General features: G+C 41.2%; 1 protein-coding gene across 10 annotated transcripts in view; it reads right to left on the reverse strand.

Annotated features, from left to right (window-relative positions):
- CTNND2 (catenin delta 2) overlaps positions 1-27,489 on the reverse strand; it is a 613,278-nt gene that overhangs the window by 251,168 nt on the left and 334,621 nt on the right. For 9 of the 10 annotated variants that reach the window (XM_048938460.1, XM_048938457.1, XM_048938459.1 and 6 more), the window contains 2 exons: positions 18,153-18,325; positions 9,747-10,311 (listed from right to left, as the gene is read on the reverse strand). In XM_048938460.1, coding sequence (XP_048794417.1) covers positions 9,747-10,311; positions 18,153-18,325 — 738 coding nt within the window. The remainder of the gene's footprint in view (positions 1-9,746; positions 10,312-18,152; positions 18,326-27,489) is intronic. The other variant, XM_048938464.1, reaches the window with a different exon arrangement.

The following is a 27,489-nucleotide window of genomic DNA, read 5'->3' on the forward strand; positions in this document are numbered from 1 at the left end:
GAAACACTTGATTGTATTTCTAAGATATGTATCTGATTCTAAGATATGATTCCTAAGATAAGGTCACTCAGGTTTTTCCTCACTCTTCTTTTCAGCCAAAGATCTGTAATTTGTAACCAACCATCAATTGTGCTATTAGCTCAACTCATCTTCAAAACTGGGCAATTCCTTTTACACAGGATTTATTTTTTTCTGTTCAGCAACTGTTTCCTCATATCACTGTATCCAGAAGTTTCCTCGGCATATTTGTGGGTCTTGTGCCAAGATAATATATTGAAAAAATATTTTTCAAGTGGCCCAAAGAGTTCCTCTTGTGGAACGTTATTAGTCACATCCTTCCTTTCCACTAATTTTATCTTCAAAAAGACAAACTGAGAATTCTCCTTTGACCAGGTCCTCATCCAACTCCATTCTTGCAAGAACATCCATCTTCTCTAGCTTAACTACGTATTTCCCAAGTGGCAGAAAATGTGTACTCAGTTCTGATGGGAAACAGACATCAGATATAGTGTAAGAAAAGATCAGTGAGTAAGTCATTCTAGCACCATCTGGTTTTGGCAAGCTCATGTTGCAAATTACCCCATTAACCATTTACTCTTCAGTCTTGTATTTTTCTCTCCATCAGCTTTTGTCATAATGTCACAAAGCGCTGCTCTTAGCCCTCTCTCCCCTTCCAAGGAATCCAATTTACCCTCCTTTGCAAATCAAATTCTCAGGACTTCAGAACCAAGCCTTTGAAGAGTTTCTGGCACCTTTTGGTGAGCCAACTTAAATCTGTATCCCTGCTGAAAGAAGGTGGGAGAAAGACCCTATGGAGCGGGTTCCTTGTATTTTCTTGACACAGGAAACCTGCCCTAGCACAACAAAGTCAGAGCTCCTTCCCCATCTTTACTTTTCTCCCAGGCAGCACAGTTTAAGCCCATGGCTAGCTCCAGTCCTAAAATCAAAAGGTTTTACTGCCCAGGAACAACACAGCTGGCCACCTGATAAAAGAACTGGGCTCACAGCTGGGTAGCAGAAGGAGGCTAAGAGGCCACAAAGCAAGATACAAACATAGGCTATGTAAGAGAGAGAAATACGATAAAGTGTGTTCAAAAATTTCCTCACATAAAATGAGAGTTGCCTAAGATTCACAGCTACCTGTGTTAAAACTACTATGGCACTTTTCTATCCTTCACTTACACACCACAAGTTACTACTTGATGCACTTGTTAATAAAATCTACGTCATCCAACTGGCAATTTCATATGCCATGCCTTATAATTGTTAGATTAGTCATCTCTTGGTCCTCCTGATTTCAGAATATTAAATTCTGACTTTTGATTCTACGCACTTATGATAATAAACAGTTCCATGAATTCATTATCACTAGACTGTCTCCTTCTGCCCTATGCAATACCATTTTTACTAAAGAAAAAAACTGTCTTGTCCGCTCTGGGTCTACACCTAGGCAATCAAGTTCGACCCCAGTACTACAGAAAAATTGGTCTCATCTCCACAGCTGCTCTCAGGGAGAATTTGGCCCGATGTAGTTTCTGTCAGCCACCACTGACAAGTCCTGTGAACACTTTGCATCTCAGCACGGGCGTACAGACACTTTTCCACCCACACTTTAGCTTTAAATAAAGGGAACCTTCCTTATTTCCCCAGCTTCCAAGCTTCCTACCATAATTATCTACTTTACTTTTGATCAGAAACACCTGCACTGCTTTAAAGCTGCTGTGTACACAGCAGAACCAAAAGCTGTTAGATAGGCTACCACAAGAGTGCTTACTTTGCTCACTGGTTCTGCACTGACTTCCCAGATCACAACTACTTGATCTGCTGTAGACAACATGTGTACCACAACAAGAAATTGTTATTCCCATCACAATAAAAATGAAAGCGTCTTCTCCCTTCCCTTGAGTATACAGAGAGCACAAGGGACTAAAGAGCTCTCCTCCTATTTACTGAGCTTTACCAACAAACACTTCCAGACTATTGCATAATGCGTCACAATGGGATTTCAGACCACGAGGAAGCTACAGCTTAGACTTCTGCACCCTTGGTCCAGTGCACAAGCATGGTAAACAAAATCCAATTTACATGACACAGTACAAACACTTCCACTGATGCCACAAAACCTAAGCATCAGAAATTGGACTTCCTCTTGCTTAATGCTCCTTACCCCAAATAACAGCACTCCTTTCTACTCTAAGCAGACAAACAGATGAGTCAAGGTCAAAGAGACTTGGGAGGGTCCAGAGTCACACATTTGTCAGCTGGAGAGTCACCTCAAGGCCTTAGAGACAAAGCAGAAGTAGAACAGGCAAAGGCAAAACAGCATTATCAGCACTCCTTGAAGAGCCAACCACTGAGACCTATCACAGCCCATGATACTCCAACTGTTTCATGTAATCTCCCAGCCTAAAAAAAATAATACAGATCACAGAATCACAGAACCACCAAGGCTGGAAAAAACCTCCAAGATCATACAGTCCAAAAGGCTTTATCATTTAAGGGCATCAACACTAGCTAATGTCTTTTCATACTGCTAAACAAAAGTTCCAAGAAGTTAGGTTTCCAAAGCACTGTTCTTCATATAATCTGTGGGATTTCAGTAGAAAAAAAAAAATATAAAAAAATGGAGAGGATTCCAGATCCTCTGATAAAGCAGCTCTTACCTATGGACACTGACTTCTCTGCCAGCTTGCTGCCAAGCTCTTCCCCTATTTCTTTTCAGGAGTTATACAAGCATAGACTGTTGAAATTCTGCTCTGATACTTAAGAAATTTCTTCAAGTGGTTTGCGTGCTTATGAAAAGCCCTCGAATCCAGAATTGTAGGTTTTACTGCTGAAGTTCAAGACCAGAGGCCAGAAACTGCATGCCAAGTTGTATGGTTAAAAGCAACAGCAAAGGCTTTGGCAGCACTGATCTGAAGCATCTCTGATATTGTATTCACCTAAAAATCCAGAAACAGCCACTGACACACTGTTTCCCACATTTAGCCAAACTACTGCAATTTTGTGCCAGTTTGATCTGTTTTCAACAATGGTCTAAACTGGTTTTCTTTGCCCAGGAGCTTGTTACCTTAAAATAATTACCCTTTGAAAGATCATCAGGAAGCTCAGTTGCATGATTTACCATATAAAGAATAGGAATCCAAAGGAAAGGTTTTGACCAGGATGCTAATTTAGACACATTTGCAGTGTTTACTCACACAGGAAGCCAAAGCTCAAACTCATTAGCTCCAAGACATACCCATGCAGATGGAGCCTCCTTACTTGGTTCTGTCAATTACCCCTCTTCTAAATTCCAAGACAGATCTGAAAGATGCAGAAGCAATAACCATGGTAATAAGAAGATATTTGAAAGACATCTACCTTATGCTTCCTACTTTATTGCTGAAGACTCCCCCTTTCAGATGTCTTCTCTAAGGAGGACTTGAGCATTCTGGTAAATGTTCTAATTGGCATAATTGATAACCTAATTATCACTGAAGGAATAAGTGGAAGCAGAACTAGTGGCAAGGAGAAGCGAACACTGAGATGTGTATTTCTACCAGCTGCAAGTCCACCATCAGCACTTCTATCCTCTGGGTTACAATCAGAAGAGAACTTGTGTCCAAAATACTACTAGATACCTCAAAGTATTATTTTGTTTTGCTTTCTTGTCCAAAAGAAAGAGTCTCAAAACAAAACAAGAGTAGAAGGAGGGAAAAAAAAAAATCCTGTTTATCAAAGAACAAAAAGGCATTAAAAATGTTCTCATGTATAAAGACTCTGAGAGGCAGATATAGGAATTTTCCAGCTAATAAAAACAAAGAGAACCTAGAAAAAAAATCAATGAAAGACTATTTTGATTAAAATTAATGAAGCTATTTTGTTCTCCCTATAAAATAAATAAAGGATTCTGTAAAAATAAAATAAATATGGTTAAGGGAAACAGCAGAGTGTCCTTTTTATTATCATCAATTGATTTGATAGCCCAGGTCTCACCGTTTGTAAGTTAATAGCAGAAAATCCAAAGATTTTCCTTCCTTACTTGTCCAAAGAAGACTGCTTAATTGGCTCAGCCCTATGTCTCAAAAGTATGATTTGAAAGCACTAGAAACTTTTAATTCTGGGTGGTGCAGATCTCCTGGGGCTTAATGCTGAGATTAATGTCTTGCTTGCACTTTCACTATTTGCAATGCTCTGTTCAAAACCTGAATGGTGATGCATGCTGTGAAAGCTTACCCACACATGTGAACACTGGCAGTCAAAAAACAAAATTTTTGCTTGCGTTAAGTTTAAATTCCTTGAAGAGGCTGATGGTAACTTGGCTCATCGCTAACACTGATTCTAATACCAACTGCTAAAAGAGCTATTTCTTCCTCATGTAGAGGCATGAAAGAAGAAGATGGATGCAGGTAGGCTCTCAAGCAGCAATATGGCCATTCTAGCACAAATGCACAGCAGCGTGATTTTGTGAGAATTTGTAATGCTAAGCCAGATTTTTTTTCCACTAAGATGGAACGATTTAATGATATGCAGATGATCTGGTATTTTCATGCAATTGAAAGGAAGACTAAACCCATGACAGTGGTAGTATCAGTTATCCCATACGTAGTCACATAAGCTGATCTGTTCTGTGAACTTGTCAACACTCACCAACAGCAGTCCTACCATAAACAGGAAACCAGGTTCAACATTTCATATACAATGAAAAGCATACAGAAGGAAAAAGGGCAAAAGAGGGCTCCAGCAAAGCGTGAGAGGAGCAAGACATGGCAGATGAAGGAGCAGAAGGAATCAGTTAAGACCCTGTTAAACTTACAGCTCTTTGCACTATAAAGACTAAAAAGCGTATTTCTCTATTAACTCGTGCCACATTTTTCTGTCAGCAGTATCACAATACTGTAATGTTAATACTGCACACGCACAGAGTTCTAACTCAGAAAGGGCAAATGACTTCTCTTTCTTATTTTACAGAGACCAGAAAGAAGGTTCTGCTTGCAAACAGGAGAAGGAACATTGAAGGTTTTTTTATAAGTGGTATCAGGAGTGTCTATGGCACATTCCAGCTCTTGTCTCAATGCTAGATGTCATAATGACACAAAGAACAGCTGCATAAGGTTTTACCACCTAATATTGCACAAAGTGATTCATATCAACACACATTTCTTAAACCTAACCCTTCTGGTGGGCTGAGAGAGTAGAAGGCAGTCTTCAAACACACCAGAGGGCTGGAACACCTCTCCTATGAGAACAGGCTGAGAGATCTGGGGCTCTTCAGCCTGGAGAAGAGAAGGCTCTGGGGGACCTTACAGTGCCATTTCAGTACCTGAAAGGGCCTACAGAAAAGCTGGGGAGGGACTTTTTGTAAGGGCAGGTAGCAATAGAATGAGTGGAAATGGTTTTAAACTGAAGAGGGCAGATTTAGACTAGGTATTTGGAATAAATTATTTACTGTGAGGGTGGTGAGACACTGGAACAGGTTGTCCAGTGAGGTTGTGGATGCCCCTCTCCCTGGAGGTGTTCAAGGCCAGGCTGGATGGAGCTTTGAGCAACTTGGTCTAGAGGGAGGTATCCCTGCCTATAGCACAGGGGTTGGAAGTAGATGATCATAAAGGTCCCTTCCAATGCAAACCATTCTATGATTCTATAATTCTCAGTGTTTTCCTTCTAGCTTTCAAGAGCTGTTTGTAATAAAGCAATGCCTAGAACCATCTTTCAATGTCACAGGTGTCCCTAGTCTTCCCTAGGAGGGATGAGGAGGCAGAGAGGTTCTGCAACACCAGGGCTGCTCCCCATCACTTAACCTGAGGCACAAACTGCCTCAGCAGCACCCTTTCACTGCCTCCTCTCCCCATGGACTTAAGCAAACCTATTGGATTGTGCATCTGATTCTTGCCAGCAGGAGATGCTCCAAAGGAATGTGCATACTGGATTGCTGTGCAATGCTCAGAAAAAGCAGCCCCATGTTTCTGTTGCCTTCTGCCCTGTACAGCCCTTATACCAGTCAAGTTTGGCCAACTGGCACCAAGCAGCACACAGCATCTCAGCCCACATGTGGTACAAGCAAAGGAGAAAGGTATTACAAATATGATTAGTGGCTTGAAGCATTTCCCATATGAGGAAAGGTTGGGAGATGTGGGTCTGTTCAGCCTGGAGAAGACTGTCCATAAATATCTAAAGTGCAGGAGTCTGCAACATGGGAAGTTCCAAACAAACATGACAAGAAATTCTTTATTGTGAGAGCGACAGAGCAGTGGAACAGGCTGCCCAGAGAGGCTGTGGATTTTCCTTCCCTGGAGATATTAAAAACCCACCTGGGAGTTCTGGGTTTCAGTAGGGAATCTGCATTAGCAAGGGAATGGACTAGATGGTCTCCAGACGTCCCTTCCAACCCCTATGTGTCTGTGATTCCGTGATTTACAGACTGGGCTTCCTGAACGCACAACACTGCTTGAACTGCTGTCTGAGTTAAATGTAGGAGCAGCACAGATCAGACAGCTACTGCCAGAACTGCAATTGCAGTTCCTAGCAACAAAGTAGCCAGACCAAGAATAAGCCCAGCAATGGTACAGTCACAAGAACCACCAGGTATACACAAATGCATGTACACTAGGCAGCAGTAATTGTTCAAGTGCAACTGGACTGAAATACATTTCTGAGGATGTTTCTACGGTAACTTGGTTAAAACTGAGTTATTGCATGCTTTTGCATATCTTATTTTAAATTCAAGATGCAGTCTAAAAATTACCTTTTCATAATCTCAAGTTCTTTTATAACCTCGTTTGTAGGAAATTGTTATAAATGATATCATCTCTTCAATCAAGTCTTACGGTTTCAGTTTCTATGTTGAACATTTTCAGCTATGATTTTAAGAAATGTTAATCACACCTGAAGGTCTTCTCTGCTAATCACCTCATGCTGGTACCAATGCTGCTCTGCGTGGCGCCTTGAGACACAGCACTACTCATGAACCAGGCAGCTCCTGCACTAATTTCTAACATCAGGCAAAAAACAAAAACGAATGCATTATTTGTATTCCCAGTAATTACTACAAATATTTTTCTCCCTGGTTATAAAAAAAGATTAGTTTGAGTAACATCACCCCTGCAATGACACATACATACCACTGAAACTTTGCATTAATCACTGCAGGCAAACCATTAATCAGTGCAATGTGGCAACTACACCCCACTCCTCCTCCTCTGCGAAAGAAAAACTATCTTTGGGTGCAACGAACAAGCAGCAAAAATCCCACTTACAGGGCACCAACTTTTCAACATACAACTGTTTGCTCTCACTGGTTTCTAATGCAATGATTAGAAAACTCCCGCAACAACACAGCAAGCCTGCTGTTCCAATACAGACCCTGCTCTGAGTAAAAACACTTACAGAAACACAGAGACAGAACAGTAACGAATTCTGCCTCAGTAGTATCCCCAACACCTGATCCTGTCTAACGCTAAAGCATACATTAATTTTAAGCCTCTAAGTAGCCCATTGACTTCATTGCAGCGCATCCAGAAGAAGCCTAGAAGATTAGTCAAGCACTTAACACTGTTAGCAGATGTGCAACTCCCTGAATGGCTGGGAGGCCACAACGAACGCGCTACAGAATGTTAATGGAAAATAATGGAAGCCAGTACACAGGAGGGATCTTTTGCAAAAGAAAGGGTCATGTGACTGAGATCCTTCCAACGATTACTTGAGAGGCATATCATCACTGTGGGGGAAAAAAACAACAAAAACAAAAATCAAACAACACAGTATTTACTAAAACTCTGCTGCCTCCACTGTTTGTTTGTTTGTTTAAAGCAGCAGTACTATTTCTGCATGTTTATCACTCCGCACTTACTTGTAAGATTTTCCATTTGTTAGAAAATTAGACACTGAGATTTCTGCCTAAGTTAAATGCAAATCCCTAGATACAGAGCAACTCAGACTCATGATGTGTGTTCTACTGGGCATCACATTTGGCAAAGTTTGTGCTGTTTTGCAAATGTATTGCCAAGTTCAGATGATCAATCAATGTTCCCTTCCCCACGTTAAGATCCGAAATGCACACCCAATCATCTGCCCATAGGCTTTTCTTTCACCCAACCCCTTCCATCAGTTACATGCCACTCCTCTCAATAGGTCCTGCAGAGAAGCGGGGAAGGAAGTACCTACACAATGCAAGATGCAGCAGAAGTCTACAAAGAGCTTTCATTTAAAAGCAACATAACTTTTATACACATTTACATAGAAAGCCCCATTATAAGTACACGTATGGCCACGATTTGCCAAATCGCTAAACCAGCCCAAGTCCACGTTGTGGCTTACGTCTAGCGTAACATAAACAGCTTCTACCGCTTCTGTAGCACTGAGGCACTTCAGACACATTATGGTGGCCCTTAAAGCACTGTAGAGCAAGTTTTATTCCAAGTAGTATCACGGTTAATGTGGCAAAGCCATAAGAGATGCATTCCAAAAAGAAAGACCCAGTACAATACAAACCCCACTGCTAAAATTAAACGAAGGGAAACAGGGACTGCGCTCGTTAGAAATCTCCATAACCAAATACTTCTCTCCAAGAACAAAGATAAGAAAAAACAGGGGAATACTGGCAGTGAGTACTCACAGGTGTATAAATTTCATATTGTATTCTTCTCTGTTCTGTTTACAGTGACAGCTCCCTCCACGCCTATTTAGACTCAAACAACTCTTGGTATAGCAAGATGCAAAACTCCCCAAAATACAAAGTCTGACATAACTCTACATCTTCAATTTGCCCTACAAAGGGGGTATTTTAATACTTGAGGTCAATAGCACCTGGCAAGAAGTCACACAAATGTAACAGCTGTATAAAACACTTCGAGAAGTTGTTTGGAAAGGGCATAATGAAGACTTGACAACAGGAGTGATCAAACTGTGCTGAGATCTCTGCTTTGGCATCATTCAGTGATGCTGTCTTATACATTCTGAACTTCAAAAATGGGGTTACATTAAAAAAAAAAATTCCAATCCTCCTTCAAGTTTTAAGTAGGGAAAAAAAAACAATAACAGTTTTTACAAAAGGAGATAAATCAAAGGTATGTTTTATTATCTGCTCCTTTAACCTGCATTTTTTTGGCACTTTATAGTGCGATTGTGTCCCATGCCAACAGCCGCTGGATGGGGGGGGTGGGGAGATGGATGACAGAGGGAAGAGGTTTTAACTCTGGTACAAAACTTAAGTACCTGCCTGCTAAACACAGCCCAACTCCTTAATATATCCTATTTATCTCCACATCTATTTATGTCACACGGGAGAACATATGAGCATAGCAGCTGTTACTATAGCAATGAAACTGGAAATTTTGAGAACACAAAAATCCACCACCGAAGGATGCTCGGAGTGGCAGAGATGGCTCAGGGAGCCAGCGGCTCGCTTCTGGGGTCTGCGCGAAGTCCGTGGTTACCGCGGAATTACATCTGGTCGAGCTCCCGAAGGCGCACGCGGAGCCCAAAGAGCGCTACCGATACACAGTTCTCTGTACCCAGAAGTTTCCGCCGAGCGCTCCCGAACTCTCCCGATGCCCACACCCGGGGCAGCGCTCTGCGGGAGCTCCCGGCGGCAGCGGCACATCCCTCCCGGAGCCGCGGCCGGGCTCACCCAGCGCCCCGAGCCGCTCGTTCCCCCGCGTCGGGAGACTCAACGCGCCCGAGGACGGGGCCGCGGACAGCCAAACATCCTGCCCTCACCCACCCCCTCCCCTCTCCGCCCGGCCCCGTCCCCCCGCCCCGCTTACCTGCGAGGGAGCCGGGCCTCTGCAGGGTGGCGGTGGCGTACAGCTCCTGGGAGTGCTTGCTGTACTGCTCGGCAGCGTGAACCAGCCGCTTGGTGGGCGACAGAGTGGCGTAAGTGCCGATGGTGGAGCTTAACTGGTGAATAGGAGAGGAGGAAATGTTAGACTGGACGGTGGGCGGGGAGGTCACTCGGATGGGGGACGGCGACAGTCCCGCCGAGGAGACGACGATGTTGATGGGCGAGCTGGTGCTGTAGGACTTGGCCAGGCGGCTGGGGGACTGCTTCGGGGAGGAGAGGCGCTGCGCGCCGGCGTAGGCGGCGCCCTCGGCGGCGGAGCCGGCCCGCGGCAGCTTGGTGGGGGAGCCGCCGGGCTGCATGGGCAGCGGGGAGCTCACCCGCTGCGCCGGCAGCGTGGAGCTGGCGTAGTAGAGCGCGGCGGCGTGCTGGGGCTCGGGCAGGTGGAAGGCGCTGCCATGGCTGGGCGCGAAGGGCTCCCGCGGCTGCGGGGCGGCGGGCGGCGGCGGCTCCGTGCCGCCCGGCTGGGCGCCGCGGCCCCCCGGGCCCTGCTGCGGGAAGGAAAGGCAGAGGCGTCAGCGGGGCCGCGCGGGGACGAGGAGAGGCGGCGGCGGCTCGCCCGGGCCCCCCCCACCGCGCGGCCGAGAGCCGCGATCCGAGAGCCGCTCGGCGGGAGGTGCCGGGGGGCTCGGGAGCGCGTCCGCCCGGAGCTCACATCGGCGACCCCGGCCCCTCTCGCGGCCCGCCCGGCCCTGCGGGAGCGCAGCGGGGAGGGAGGGGCGGTCCCGCTCCCAAAGCCGGCGGCCGGCTCCCATCCCGGGAGCGGGAGCTGATCTGCGGTTGTTAACCTGCTAACATCCAAACCCGCCGGTCTCCGCGCCCCGCAGCGAGGCAGCTCGGCTCTGCCGACAGGCACGCTCGTGTTTCAGATGTTCGCTTGTTTATTTATTTATTTTTTAACTTTTTTTCTTATTCCTGATGATGCGGAGGATTTACATGAAACCTTAGAAAGTACTGCAAATCCCGTGAGCTGCAGTTCGAGACTGGCCAGAGCATCGCCCCAACGCGCACCTCTCAACGAGGCTTCTCGAGCCAGAACTTCCTTTAAAATGCAAATAGTGCATTCTGTGACTCAGCTCGGAGTTGCAGTGAATGCCAACGGCAATGCTGCTTCACATTTAAAGAGAAACGTAGGATTTTTTTAGTCCCGTCCTACAGGGAAAAAAAAAAACAAAACTACAACCAAAAGCAAACAACCAAGTAAAACAAAATCACCGCATTCCAGCAATGAAACTTGGATACCCAACCGAGGATTTTGGTGAGGAACTGAGGACGAGACAAAAAAGAAAATAATCAGAACAATGCAGGTATGAGGCCCAAAATGCCAGAAACATGCTTCTTTCAGTGTACACCTGCTGGAGATGATTCCATCCTTTGCTTTTTTTTTTTTTTTCTGTCTTTACCTTTGAGATCCCCAGAATTGTTTTAGGGATGGCCAAGAGGCTCCGGAGGAGCTCCCTCTGGCTGTTGGTAGCACTCAAAGCACTCAGGCACTGCAAGGCAGCCAAACTGTGTGGTTTCTGGAGGCTTCTAACACACAAGACATCTCTGTATCCTTATGGATAAATCTGATAAAAACCATACCCGTTCTAAAGTATGAGTCCTGAGCGGACATGGGGATGGCCAATGGAAGCAGTCTGTTCATTGCTGAGGCCAGCAGGTAAAAGCAGCGCAGCGCAGATACCTGTCTTGTGATTGTTACAAATGGCCAACATCTCCAAGTCACTCATTTGAGGGACTCGTGACAAAACCAAGGAATGCAAGCAACTGGAAACATCAGATAACTTGTAAGAGCTGCCTGCATTCTGAACTACTTACAGTCTTGAAAGAAAAAAGAAGGGCTAACCTGAAAGTGACTTCCCAGTAACGTATTTGACAAGAACACATTTCTCATTTTCAAGGTTTAAACTGTACGGCAACATCTTCTATAAAACAAAACCAGGCTGCCAAGATTTAAGACAACATGTACAAAGCAAGGCTCACACATGACGAATGGCTGTTTGAACCAACGACGTTATCCACTGCTGCTTGGTAATAGATTTTACTTTTTGAATGGTTAAAATGGACCAACATTATAATTTATTTTCTAATATTCAAAATAGCTCAGAAATACAATAATACAGACTGTTGCCAGTGTGTTCCCTGCAGACTGATAACTTGGTTTTATGGATTTTAGGCAATCCTTGTCAACATGTATGCATTATTTCTTTTTCTAATCTACTTTTACACTGCTTGGCGTGTCAAGGATTTAAAGTAATTAATTTCAAGTAAACCGATATTATCCCATATTCCTAATAAATCTCTATAAAGCTGTAGGCATTTTGTAAGCACTAATTCAAAAACCAGAAATCCCACTCTCTGATTGTCTGTTACAGGGAAAAAGATGTAGCGGCAGACACAAGAATTAAATGCTTAATTAAAAACCCAGTGTGTAGCACTTTGTGGAAAGCCAAGCATTTGCTCCGTGTGAAGGAGAGAACTTTGGATGAACAGATTGCAAGGAAACGTTAGCATGCAGTAATTTTGGAGATGTGACTAATCTCAGACCTGTCTTACATTTATTGTGAGGTTCTCATTTTTTCTAAAGGATCAAATACATTTGCATTCTCTGGTTGTGTTTTCAGAGGCAAAATGCACTTTAGTTTCAGGTTTCTCCCTGCTTGTAGCTTAAGACAACAACACAGATACGTCATTGTTCCTCCTGAGATCCAACACTACACTGGAAGAATGAAATACAATGGTATTTGTTCCATTATTTTTCCATTTATCTGTTATTGCTGTCAACCTGATAATGAAACTCTGCTTAAACTAATAAATTGCGAGCAAATTTGCTTTCCAGTAGCTCTATCCTCATGCATTAATCTATTTCATAGACATGAAAAAAAAAAAATCAAGGACTTCTTTCTTACAGCCCTGCAGATATCTCTTCTAATTCTCAGATATCATTTTTCTGATATCCTCCCAAAAAGATTCTGTCTTTGGATTCAATGTATGAGTTCCGCTGTATCCTTTTTCACAGCAGAAGTAAGTGAAAAAGCATGAGAATATAAACATAAATATGAAAAATATTTTCTTATTTAATATTGTTAGAAAGATCATTTTCTACTGACACTGACAAAAGGAGATCTGCAGGCCTCTGTACATAAAATCACTGAGGGTTTCCAGTTAGGTTATGGTAGACTGATGGTCTCACTGATGTTGGGCTGCCAGCATTCATGTTTCAAATACTCTAAGTTTCAGGACACCAGCTTGTTATTTATTTATTTATTTACTAAATAATTCAATTTAAATAAAACATTTAAATCAGATCTTTACCTGAAAAAGATGGAGTGAAAGACAGTGCTATACAAGATTTCTGTTTTATAAAGAAGAACCGAGAGGGACAAATAACTGAATTAGTTATTCTGCTGGAAATTATTCATGGATAAGGAGCTACAAGTTCCTCAATGGTTAGACAGCTTAAGCAACCCTTTGGGGTCAGCTGCTGATTACTAAAACGTCAGCATGTTGTTTCTTGGAGGCTGCTCCCAGCGGGAAGAAAAGTGTGTGAGACCAGCAAAAAAACTGAACACGAAGTCTCAAAGAATCAAATGACCGGTATGGATATATTAGCAGATGCAGCAGATGTGTTTTCACCTAAAATCCCTTCCCGTTATTTTTTCCTTAAGCATGCCAAAATGCAAATCCAAAACCTGGTAGATTCCATACATCTATACTTCATAGGTGCTAAGGAACAGAATGTCTGTCAATGCGGCTGGCCGAGTCTCAGATATAACTCAAAAGGCTTCAGAGTCGTTTCTTGGAAAAGAAATACAATTTCCAGGAACACGCTGGAAGATTTGTGTCATGGTACCAGTTGTCCTTAAGGAACTATGGTTTGTGCTCAATGTCCTCCATACTTCCCTGACCGAGAGCAGAAGAAACTGAAACATTCTGTTACCTTTGGGTAAGTCTGCATGCCTTTGGATGTACTTGTATCCAGAAGCCTTTTTAGTACTTGGCAGGCTTAGGGATGAATAAACCAGTTTTCAGACTGTTTTGCTCTCTGGAGCTCTCAGGGATTGCTTGGCCCTTACAATCTCAAACCCCGGCACGTCTCTTTGAGGCATAGGTAAATTCAGGAAAAAAATGCTGCATCCGGTGATAATGGACGCCGTCACAGCACGCCGTTGCCTATGAGGAGACCTTTCTGTGGATTCTAGGAAGGACTTTCCAAATGGACTTTGTGGAAGGCATTCCTCTAGGCTGCTGAAACACCACAGCTTTGGCTTCTTGAAGATCAGTGGTTGTTGTCATCTTTAGGCAGTAAACCTGATTGTCCTTATTGGGATTTTTGAGAAACGCTGGTGGTCTCTTAAGTGTCCAGCTCTCTTTTATAATCCATGTGATGTTCTGTGCTCTTTCAATGACTGAAAGTCTTCTCAGTTTATTGAGATTCCTTTTTTGTTTGTTTGTTGTCAGCTCAAAGAACCCCCCCCATATGGCTTAACTCAAGGTATCACTCTCTTCTGGTCCAAAACTTCCATCAGCGTTCTTCTGCAAAGGGCAGAAGACATGGAAAATGCTTAACATTCTCCAGTCTTAATGATGCAGACTTCAGTCCTTGGGCAGTACCCGTGGGTGATCTTTCTTCTCCAGGACTGCTATGATGTCATTTGTAAGTTCCTGACCTAACCAGGAAGATACCATCTATGTTCAGATGCGCTTCTGTGATAACAGATGCTGACTGAACCTGTGAACCTTTTATACCTGTGACCTATTTTATTTTTCTCCCAATTTCATCACAGAGGTCATGAACAATACAAGATCATCTCTACACTGTACTTGCAAAGCATACTCCAACACCATGAGGAAAACATGTCAGCCTACCTGGTCCTATCACAAAGGTTATAAATATAGATAAATTTCATATAGATGAATTGGCTAATATCATCACAGTCTTTACATCAAGAAACAGAATTTGTGAGATCCTTTAGGCTGTCCAGAGATGGCCAAGCTCTGATTTTAAAGCAGCACTGCTGGCTGCAATCACTAACTATTGTAGGATCAAACCAGCATCATGCAGGTCATTTTTTTCATTAACAGAAACTATTCTAATGAATTGTTCCCTGGGAACGTTTGTAGTAAGAGTAATCTGTCCTAAGATTTCATCGCTTCCTTTACTTCTTGTGGTCATGTTTGGAACCCAGTTTTAAATGCCTCATCACTGCCACATCCTACCAGAAGTGAAGTCCTTATTCTAGGTTTTGTTTGGACAGAGTTTCAGGTTGCTCATCACCTGACTTGTGGCAGGAATAAATATCTTCTAACTGAGAAGGGCCAGCATACAGTTTTTATTTGGCAACTAAATACATTTTGCTGCTCTTTTGCCTACATTCTGAATAAGACTAGTGAAATGCAGTGGTCTGTTGAATAACTAACTTATGGCTTGGTTGGAAGAAAATGGAGACAAGTTCAAAAATCAACTGTTTCAAGGCTTTTTATTTTTTCTTTTTAAATGGTTTTCAAATTCTGTGCCAGCATGTCCAGATGCTTTTGGAGCATGGGATAATAGCACAATACTGATTAATCTTGCGTGCTGCCTTGGCCTCTGAGAAGAACACATGATCAGCAGACTAAAAAAAAAAAAATCTTCATCCAGAAGTGCTAATTTGTTCCACTTCCTTTCCCTTCCCCTTGCAAGTACATGGTAGAACAAGCTGGAAACCACTATTTGCACTCCATGGTGTGTTTTATATTCCTGTAATATCCACAAGGTAAGTTGACCATCCTCAAGATGACAATAAACCCAATTATTTGTTCACAAACTATGTATTGTCCAAAGAGTGTTCACTCACTCATCTGCAAAATCTTTTTTGTTACAAAACCCATTACAGACTCTTTGCAAATACCATTCATTTATCAATATAGGGTGTATCTGGATATGGATTCCAAATTTGAGAAGCTGTTTTCAGCTGAGAAACAGAATAATTTCCTGTTTGAGAAGCAGTTGCTAAGAAATTCTGTTCTTGTAGCATTTAAGAGATAGAAGTTTAATGTTCTATGGTAGTCAAAACAGTAGAAAAACTCTATGATTTATGACATACTCCTCCAAACTGACAAAAATGTTATATTGTACTTTGCAGCTCTATACAGGAAATCCCAAGACTAATTAGTTCCTGTTTTTTATACAATTGCATTTTCAGAAATTGTTCCTGCTGTCACAGCTGGCCTGGGGACTCTGCACATATTTTCCCACACATTCGGTCTATCATTCATGTTCAGAGATAGCTATATTCCTTGCAAGCAAACAACAAAGGAAATTATCATTATCTGAACAATTATGACTCCTGAGACTTACTTTAATTATAATAGGGACAGCAAACCAATTCCAAGGATTGACTTTTTTTCCCCTTAGTTATGGGATCAGCAGTGGTCGTATTTAGAATTTTTTAACTGAATCTTTGTCTTCCTGCTCTTTTTAAATACTTTGTATTAAAAATAATTTGTATTCTTTTTTTTTTTTCCTATGATGTTAATTCATAGTTCACATGGTTGTTAACATTTTGAAGATATGTTTTAATTTAAGTGAAGCTGCCAAGTATCTTTTGAAAGATATTGACACACACTATTGTTAGTATTTTCTATGAGTTATTTCTCTGCTGGAACACCTACCAGAAAATATGGAGAAATACAGAAAGAAACCTTATCTTCTGCCCTCTCAAAACAAAGAAAATAAAATACGAAAGGTTACTTTAGTAACTTAGTGGTTACCTTACTAAAGGTAACCAGTTCCATATGAATTCAATGATTAATGCATTTTTCAGAACTAAGCAATGGCGGTTCAGTGTAATTTAAATGACAGAAATGTCGATTGCTGATTTTTTCTCTCTTCATGACAACAAAATTTATATTAAGAATATCACTTTTTTGAAACTATGAGCAATTGTACCTTTCTCTTCTGTACTTTCTCTTCCTTCTTCATTACTTCTGATTTTTGTTTTTTAGATCCTTTCTCCCTCCACTCTTCTATCTTCTTTTTGTTTCTGTTGTTCTTACAACCTATTCCTTTTATATCATCTTACTTCTTTTTCTAGCTTCCTTGCAGAATGCATCCCACTCTTTCAGACTAACCACGGGTGTGAAGCTTTTCACAAAGCATAACTCCTAACCACACCTGCCCAGGCTACTACTGAGTAGTACAGCTAACACTCTTCTTTCCCACTGGAGTCCTGCTGTCCTTTGCAGGTTCCAATCCCTAACAGCGTAAGGGAAGGAGGTGCCTGGTAAACACAGAAAAATCCTGTGACCTGGCCATTACACACATTTTAAACCCTTGATAGAAGTACAAACCCAGTTTGAAATGAAATCTAACTGTGCTTTATTTAATTTTTCAGTCTTAGAGGAAAGAGGGCTTTTCTGAGCAAATTGGGTGAATGGAATATTGTATGTCTCTTGGTATCCCACAAGCTGTGTGCTGGCTATATAATGCTTGAAATCTCTTAGCAATTTAAGGCTTTGAAATTCAAATGCAGCTCACTTCCACTGAATCTTGAATTATAAAATGTCCTAGTGTCACACTGAAATGGTCTGCTGTACCATGGCAGATAAGTTCTAAAAAGAGAAAATAACCTGTTTTGACAACATTCAGTCTGACGTTGTTTATGTACAGAAGTATGAATACTTTGAGAAATTTTGGTTTAATTTTGGTTTAAGTGAGAGGCTTTAATGTCATGCTGAAAAGCAGGGAAGATGAGAGAGGGTTATGTGCTAGAAACTGAGGGAATCACTCAGACTTTTCATGAGTATCTGAAGCAAATTTTAAAAAGTTTGAAATGTCCATGTGGCTGTTTGACAAGTTGTTCATCTTAAAATTCAGAGAAAGAAAAGCAAAAACTGATTCTTACAAATGGGATTGAATGACAGCCCCAAGCTCTACATAGTGTCCCAAGCAGATTTTGCATCTAGCATAAGCCTGGCTCTGGTTTTGTTCTCTGGCATGAAAGTGCTTTCTGTAATAATCTGATACCAACATGGCAAGGCCCTGACCTTATCTGGGTCAGCAGCACAGAATTTCATACTTAAATGACCAAACATTAGACCACCAAACATACAAGCAAGCAAGTAAAAACAGCATGTAAATCTCCTTTCTCATCAGGATTACTCTATTATCTTGAAAGTCAAGCCTCTTTAGATGTGTGAAAATGACAGCAGTAATTCAACCCTGCAAGATGCCTCAAAAGCAAGACAAAAAGGCAAGCATTGGAAGGCAGGCAGTTCTCCTTCCTAAGTGTTCCCCTGCATGATTTTGGGTGTAGTTTTGGGATAGTGCAAGGCAGCAAAGGGCACCTACCTGGCTGTAGCTCTGGATGGCACCTCTGGGTTGAGTGCTGCGGGCTGGGAGTGGGGCGGCTGCGGTCTCGCCCAGGGCAAGGGTCTGGTTGCTGTGGTAGCTGGCTGAGTACTGGAAGGAGCCCTCAGGCTTGGTGTTGAGCTGCAGAGCACTCTGCGAGAGGAGGCTGGGCCCTGCAAGGGACAGGTTGGAGCCGTCAGTCTCAGGGAAAAAGCATGCACCTGGTGGCATTTGACATTATCAGTGGCATGCCACGTTTTGGCTTTTCAGTAATAAAAGTCAGGGAAATTAAAGTGTCTCTTTATCACTCAGTCATCAGTCTTACGCTGTTCAAGCCACAGACCACAACTCTTTCTTCTTTGTTTTCTTCAAGAAAAACAAACCATCTGGTAAAGAAATCCTAAGCCAATTGATAGAGAAGTCATGTTTTTCAGCTCAAAATACTTTACAATTTTTTTCCCCCTGCATAAGCCATGTTCATTTCACTTAGTTACACCCCGCTGGTCAGTATAAGAAATGCCAATTTGTCCTTCCCCATGCCCAAGCACATGGCATCTATTGACTGTAGCATGCACACAGGGATGCAATACTTCAGTGACTGTGGAGATAGATGACAGCTGTTAAAATATTAATAGCTCCTCTCATCATGTCGGGCTCACCCTGATCTTGGTGAATTTTTGATGACTATTTTGTCAGTCTACCTTATCTTTCCCCTCATGGACGCACACAGTAGGAGAGCAGAGCACAAGTAATGATCTCAGATGAGGGCTGCCAAAACCAAAAGGTGCTTACAGCATCAGGAAAATGAACAGTGACACTAATATTCCTCTACCTGTTCTGCGAAACAAAAATGTTCCCATATTTGTAGAATCGTAGAATCATAGAATCTTTTGGAAGGGACCACTAAGAGTCATCCAGTCCAACTCCTCTGCAATGAACAGGGGCACCTACAGCTAGATCAGGTGCTCATGGCCCCCTCCAACGAGACCTTGACTGTCTCTAGGAATGGGGTATTAACACATCCCTGGGCAATCTGTGCCAGTGCAACCTCTTCATTAGGTTTGTTAGTGTTGACATAGCATCAACTGACATAGCAGACTGATTTTGGCTGTGAGAGCATGTACTGGGCAGGGAGAGGCTTGTTGCCCAGCCCTGTCAACGTGGTTGAGACAGGCCCTTGCACTGCTGATGTTGAGTTCCTCCTGGCCCCACACTGAAAGGCCCTACACCTTACGCCATCTCTGATCAGTGTCTCCTAGCTTTCCAAGAATGAGTTGCCTGCCATGGCGTCTGGGTCCACCAAGGGAAGTGAAAGAAGAGAAATGACGAGGGTTAGGCCTTGGGCACTGCACACACTACAAGGCAGTGTGGCTTCACCCAAACAACTACAATCTGTATCCAGTAGCTCTACAGGGATGAGATGTTCAGGTTCCGGTTAGCACAAACACGCTCATGAGAGCACAGCAGGTGGTACAAAGCTTAAGGGATGGGAAACAATAATGTTGATTTAGCTCTGATGGAACACATGAAAAGTTCAGTTTTAAAGAGAATTACAATGGTCAAATTTCAGTGAATTTTACGGTAAATAATTCCCAATACATCTCTAATACAAATGCCAAATTTTATATCCTGTAAGTCTTTGCTAAGAGGATGTACAGCTGCTCTACAAAGATTTCCATTTAAAAAATGTGCAAACAACCCTCCTCCTCTCCAAAATTTACATGGAAAATATTTTTTCCCCAGCTTGTTCCTCAGAAATGGCAGACTCATTATAACTGACATTTTTCAAAATCCAACCTGGATGGCTCATATTATTACAAAATAAAATAAAATTGCAGTATGCTGTATGGTAGTGGAAGTGTTCACACTGAAGTGCAGATAGTGATTAAGACACTATTTTTTATAACATAGATTATTAATTGCCAAGTTGATCTGATTAATCATATTCCAGGTATAGGAGAAATTGAGAAAGTAAGTTCTGGTCCTTATCCTTTTCTTACAAGTGCAGAAAGAGATAGCTCTGTATATGTTGAGAGATCATTAAAAATGTATCACATACTTAGGAGAGTTGAATTAATCCTGCCTGGGTGCTTATTAATCCAATATACTGCAGCTTTCTATTCTGTGACTCTGCAGTAAGTTCTTCTAGAGATTCTCCATTTAACAGGGTTTGTTGCCGATCTTGTTCTTTAATAAAAGAAACACTTTCATAGATTTATTTAAAGATCATAAAGAAAATACAGGCTTAGTTTAAAAATACATATTTTAGACTATATGCCAATCTTTCAGATTTTGAATTTTCACTGAAAATTTGCCTGTGATCAAATGATGTGATTAAGTGCAGGAAATTCATAAGAGTGTAAATTTCTCAGGAGGCTAAAAAAGTTGAAGTGAGAAAGAAATTTTTGCACATGAAAGTGTTTGAACTCATTCTTAAAGTAATTATGCTATGACATTTCTAAAGCTTAAATAATGATTAAACTATCACATGCTATGAACTCAATATGTTTAAATTTTCATTGCATCTGGCTTTTAAGTGTTCCTTTTATATTACTATTGCTCATCAGGGGATGTACATAGCTAGCATTGCATACATGGGTTCCCTGCACAATTTAGCTTAAATGCTTCAGTGGAAGTTAAGAAACGTATTCAAATGGGGAAGAAAAAAGCAAAAAAGTTTGAAGCACACAGTTGAGAACTCACCAAATACTGGATAATCATTTTTATTTCGCACCTTAACAAGTAGACATGAGCTAATTTACACACATTTGAGTAATTAAAAATTCATTCGAAAGAGACAGACATTTACTTTAAAATAAATCCTCTCTCAATCAGAATGAGAGTAGTGGCTGCTGGTCTGCAAATAACTAAGTCTAAACAAGCGTGCAAACATGGTACATGGTGCAAGGTACATTTGAGATCAGAGCGATCTGCAAAAAAGACAAGTTCCTTTTACAGGATTTAATGACTACAGGCCTGTCTTGTCTGATAGGGAAAAGACAGATCACCTCTCCCATCAGGATTCTTCAAATTTCAGTCTGAAGGCACAGAGAAACCCCCTGAAGAGCCTGCAGCTCGACAGAAGAGAAGAAAATGGTTTGTGTACAGCTGTACACAGGCTTATCAATGGCTCTCCACAGCAAAATACTCTTTCTACTCAGCAACAGTTTCAACTCTGCAGTGTTAGTTTAAAAACCTGTGCATGCAGTTATTTTTCTTTTGTTTTCAGAAGAGTTCAAACAGCTGAAAATTCTCTATTTTCTGTCAGGTACTCTAAATCAGCAGCATGAAGAAGACTAGGCGAGAAAAAAAAACGGGGATGATGGACATGCCTACAACAGGGAGCCAACCCAAAGTGAAACCTTGAGGGGATGGAGAGCAGAGGGCTTTGCCAGGAATCAGAGAAGACAAAGGGGGTTTTCCTTTTCAGTCTGGAAACCTGTCTGGAAGGCATGGCAGAGTTAGAAGAAGAGTTACCCCTTTGGAGTGTGAGGGAAGGGGAGAGGCTTCTTCTGAAGCTCTTCTCACTGTATTACCCACCCTTCTTACTGGCAGTTGCGTTACAGGTTGGTACTCTTTCCTCCATTGAAAACCTAATAGTTTAAGAGGTTTGGAGTGCTTGCATGTACATGTCAAATTTAATTTGTGCAAAACAGGGAAGGGGAACAGATCCACTGCAGGACTCTGGCCTACCCTGAATCCCACCAAGTGAGGATTGCAGCACAAAGCCTGTTGCTACCTTCCTGCCATATTGCATTTGAGAAAACAAGCAGATCATGGCATTACTACAAACGAGCCGATTCAGGGCACTAAATATGGTGTATATGGCTGTAAATATAAGCCACTGATGCACAGACTCCATTGCAGAAGAAGTGTGTGGCACTGATCTATTGGCAACAGGGGATCCAGGAGCTTGCAGGAATGTGAGGCAGAAGCTGCTGCAGGAGCCTCCCCAGGCACAGGCAGGGATGCTACTGTGCCCTATGCCTGTTGGGGTAAGGTGCTGCATGGCAGGATTTCATCTCTGGCCATTGTTCTTTCTGGTTAATAACACAATGTGCAAGGCTGCAACAAGCTGCAGTGTAGATATTTAAAAAGCAAGCCAAGAAAATGAGTGGCCTTATATGATAAGATTATTATTAATTCAGGGACATCAAAGTAACATTTGGCCACAGGAAATCAAAGTCCCACAAAGAATCTCAATTATAGTCATCCATGGCTACGTTAAAAACGGGGAAAAAATTATGAAAACATTTGTCCTTGTATTATTTTAATCTTTTGCCTTTCCTTTCTGCTTTATTGAGACCAGCTCCTCCTCCTCATTCCAGTCTTTGGTGAGCAAACCAAAACAAGCCAGCCAAGCGAAAACAAACAAACAAAAATCCAACAAAATACAAAACATCATGTTTGAATGATTTTTTTTTTTTTTTAAGTTATCCTTGTACAGTTAGTGTTTGCATTCAGAGATATTTTATATAGCTATTTCAGAGCAGCAGAATACTAAGGTACTTCTAAGTACCTGCAGGCACTGTGTGCACTCTAACAGTGCTTTCTAAGGCAGTAGAGAAATAATGATAGAAAAAAATACACAGGAACTTTTAATTCTACTTCATATTTAAGATGCGATAAGAGATTATAGACCATTAAGGGGGAAGAAAAAAAAAAAAAAAAAAAAAAGAAAGAAAAAAGGTGGTAACAGAACAAGAAAATTGCACCAGCAAAATTATCTTACTATAGTTCTCTATTTAGGTCATACTTTATATTTTCTCTTTTTCAAACAGTGTTTGCAGTCTACTGAAGACAAGATAAAAGAACCTTTGTACTGTTTGGAACAAACGTATAGTTTGATTTTAAATGGTATTATGTTGCTCAGCACAAAAGCTAGTTTCACTTGTGCAACTGACTTTTTACCTACATTTCATCAGAACAATCCCACTTACATATTGAAGGAAGGTCCAGAATGTCCTTTTTTGTATGCTCAGAAACCCTCAAGGACTGTATAATCAATGGATATTAAGATGTTATAATCACAAAAAGAACAAGAGAGTTAGGCAAAGTAGACTAAGATAATAAGAGAGAATAAATAGAAGGCTTACCCATATGCTAGGCTCACCTATAAAACACCAAAAGAGGGAATCTCCAGAAGAGATCCTTCCCCTCTGGTAGCCAGCTCTTAAATAGGTCTAGGAGGGGTGGAGCCTGGCTCCAGCCCTTCCGGCAGCACAGGGGAATTGCCTTCAGCTGTGCTCTTCTGGCTGACTCAGTGCTCGCCTCAGGTGATCAGAGGTTCAGGCCATGACTCAGCAGTTCCCATACAAGGGCTAAGGCCACTATATTCAATTTCACTGGAATATGCCTGGTAATTTCAGTAGGAGTCAAATCAGTTTGTAATATATTTTAAGGTGTATAAAGATACATTAAGGTGTAGGAAACTGAAGCATGCATACAGAGGAAATGTATCAACTGAACTCAGGGTATAAAACCAATGTAAAAAAATACCATGATGGTAATTAATAGCCATAGTATTAAAAATGCAGTAGAGAAAGAAAAGAAATGGAAAGATATTTCAAAAAAAGGCAAGAAAGACCAAAGTTAATCACACAGTACTGAATTTTGATTCTAGTGGGCAGTCCTTAAGGTCTAATGGGTCTTCAGGGAGGGATGACAAAAAATTAGGCATCACAGCAATCAGGAATCTGAGAGCTAGGCAACTTGGTTCAGAATCAAGGACCAGAGGGAATGGTTTCAAGCTACGGCAGGGGAGATTCAGGCTGGACATGAGGAAGTATTACTTTTCAGAAAGGGTGGTCAGGCACTGGAATGGACTGCCCAGGGAGGTGGTGGAATCACTGAGCCTGGGGGTGTTCAAGGAAAGGCTGGATGTTGTGTTGAGGGACATGGTTTAGTAGGAGCTATTGGGAATAGGTGAACGGTTGGACTGGATGATCTTTTAGGTCTTTTCCAACCTTGGTGATTCTATGATTCTATGAATCAGAGCTGGTGAGTCATGACCTATTCTTTTCCTTTCTTTCATAAATAAGACTCAGTCTGGCAAATACACAGTGGCAGTGCTTAACCAAATCTTATCCTATAAGGTTCATAAGCAAAAGAACATCTCATGAAAGAAACCCACTAGGAAGTTGTGGTCCAAGGAGATTAACAAAGGCAGAAGTGAAGCAGCTGCATAGGTGCCAAGAAGACATGTGAAGTTCTGAGAGACCAGTCTAGTATCTTTACACTGAGTAAAGGTGGGGGGAAGAAACACATCCTATTAAGTTTTGCTATTTGTAATATTATACATCCTCAGTGAGGAATGTAGAAACAAATACATGGCATGTGATAAGACTGGTACAAATCAAGTACAGTATTGTTGCTGAAATATTTTAACCTACAGGACAGGGGGTTCAGGTAGTAGGAATCTGAGGATTAACTGCATTACAAACTCATTGAACATGATATTTTTTCAGCCTTATATCTTAGAGTCATTGCTTGTTCTCAAAGTTAAATAGCCAGGTGAATGCTGGATTACTGTGAAGGCGGAAGTCACTAAAAGAAGCCAAAGAAATAGTTCCCTGTGGTGATACTAATGACAGATGATCCCTACTGTCTGCCAATCAATCATCTGAAAAGTTACTTATTTCCTAGCAGGGAGACTGCAGTATCTCATGGAATATATCACGTAGAGTATTTTTAAAAGTTGTAGCTTCACAACCCATGACAATTCAAGATAAATTTTTAGTTCATGTGCTATAGCAATTGTATGGTCAATTTTCAGTATGAAAGAGAACTAGAATTTTACATTACACAGCAGAAGCTATCATGTAGCAAGTATTCAATAATACATTATCTGCTAGTTGTTAAATTATCAAATAATTACCATATAATGACAAGTTATATAAAGTACTGTATTATTACAAGATAAAGGCATGATTAATTCAGTATTCTAAGTCTATGCAATAATTACTTCTGAATTGGATAAAATAATTACACTATGAACTGCAGACACACACCTAGTCAGCCTCCATGCGATAATTACATGCTTGTTACTTAGTTTTCCATGAGAAGTTTCCAGTGAAAATATCATGCAAGTAAAAAGAGCAGGATTTTTTCTGTCCTTAAGATTTAAAGTCACTTGGATTACTGGGGCAGCTTTCCTCTCCAATTAAGTGCTAAAATGGAGCACAATTATTGTGTTACACATTTCCACTTGGTCAGTCATCTACTGCAATGCTAGTCCTAATTGACAAAGGAAATAGACCAAAACATGCTAAAACGAACATTTAATTAGCTCACATTCCAATTATAAACAACACTTCCCTCACCTTCGATCAACTGACAGAAGTAGTAATGATAAATTATAGAGTAAGTGTAAATAAAGTGTTTTTAATTAGTGTAATTAATCACTTCACACATTCTTCAACCTGCTTTGCTCATTTGGGTAACAGCTGAAAGAAAGCACTTGCAAAACTCTTTTAATGTCCTTTAAACATTCATTTACAAAGTTAATAGGTCAAGGTGCCTCACATTCCAGTTGGAGGAATCATCTTGTAAGTGTTCCTTAGTAGTCCTAATTAAGGATTTCAAATACCAAGATGCCAAGATGTCATTGTTTACTCTTTCTTCTTCTTCTTAGGTCATTAAGGTTTTGTTTGAAATATTGATTTGAACTCTACAACCTACTTTTCCGGTGTGTTTAAGAGTGTATATTCATGAAAAATAGTTGCTAACCACTTCTAAAGTTGCTTGCATTTGTTGCTAGTTCTGCAAAGAGATGTATGATTTTGAGAGATCTAATAAAATGAAACATTGGCTCAAGTACCTTTAGATGGAGCATTCAGTTTCTGAATGCTCAACTGTAGTTGGAAAGCTGGAGGAATGCTAGAACTGGACTGAAAGGAAAATGAAAACTTGGATAACTCTGGATGGTAACCTGCAAGGTTGTTTCCAGCGTATTTGAGGGTAGTGTAGAGGGGACGATAGTTACAGACAAATTCTGTGGCATCTTACTGGTATCTCCCATTTTTCGAGTCCTGCTCTCATAATCAGGAATAAATTTTCCTTTGAAATCAGAAGGGCAAAGAACATTTGTTTGTTCTCAAACACTCCCTTGCAGCATGGCCTATTTCTGAGATAATCTGAATTTTTTTTTTTTTTAAGAAACTCTGTTGCAGGTATTATTTAGGACAGTTCTGGAAAGCTGAAAAATTCAGTGGAGAGAAGGTGAGGGATGCCCTGCAAAAGATTCCTCAGGTCTGCAAGCCTGTGGGGATTGCAAGGGACAGCCAAATTGCTACTTAAGCCCAGCCTTATCTCCTTTCTTCCCCATTTCTAGTCTCTGCAGAACTGCAGATGGAAGCAGCTGTGGCAGCAATCAGGGGAAAAGTTGTAGGGAAAAGTCCAGGGAATTAGATGGGAGACCTTTGTGGTTGTCATAAAAAGACAACATTTTCTTCATTAGAGGCAGAAAAATGAAAGACTGGACCATGGGAAAATGTAAAATCCAAAGGAAATATCCAGCTTGGCCATCAATATGTGCTTGAATCAGGGGTTTAGTATGCATAAAATATGATGAAAAAAAATAATAAGGAAAAAATTAAATAAATTGATGAAAACAAATCCAGTTAGCTGTGACTGGTCAAGCATCCTGTAGGAAAAGGATTTTCAAGACAGCTGTTAGTAACATGTCTGTAAGATCTATATTCTAGGAGATATTCAATATTAAATATGTAGGTAACTGTGTTACAATAAGGAATGCCAAAGCTGCAACGTAACGCAGCTATTCCATGGCCTAGTAATGTACAAAGCTGGAAAAAGTGTAGGTGAAGAAGCATACTCAAAATGAAGAAATGAGTGATAAAACTTTGGATACTAAAGTAGGTTTCTTGTTATGAAACAAACATCCTTTCAGATGAACGGCAGCAACTCTTAAAAAAGTACACAGAAAATGAACTTGTTTTACAGAAATGGAAAGTAATTTATATGCAGTACCATGCACTGCCAACACCAAGAGGGCTATGTACTACCTACAGATACAGAAAAGGGCTGTAGTGTTGTTACAGAACCTATTTGTAAGCACTGGAAAATAGGCTTCAGTGGAATGTGTTCAGAAATGTAGCATATGTTCATTTTCATTCAAGACACCTATAAATGATACATATCTGGAGATAAGATGTAAAAACCAGGCTGATGACATTATGTAAAGGAACAATACAAGGATATCCCTTCTAACTCTCTGACCTAATTACTGCTAGAATAAAAGACGAAGAGCACTTTCTTTCAAGAGTAAGTGAACAGGGAACAGAAAATGTTTTCATTACATGCTAGTTATCATGTGCTT

The sequence above is a fragment of the Lagopus muta genome, chromosome 3 (genome assembly GCF_023343835.1).
Source record: "Lagopus muta isolate bLagMut1 chromosome 3, bLagMut1 primary, whole genome shotgun sequence".
In the NCBI taxonomy this organism is placed as follows: Eukaryota; Metazoa; Chordata; class Aves; order Galliformes; family Phasianidae; genus Lagopus; species Lagopus muta.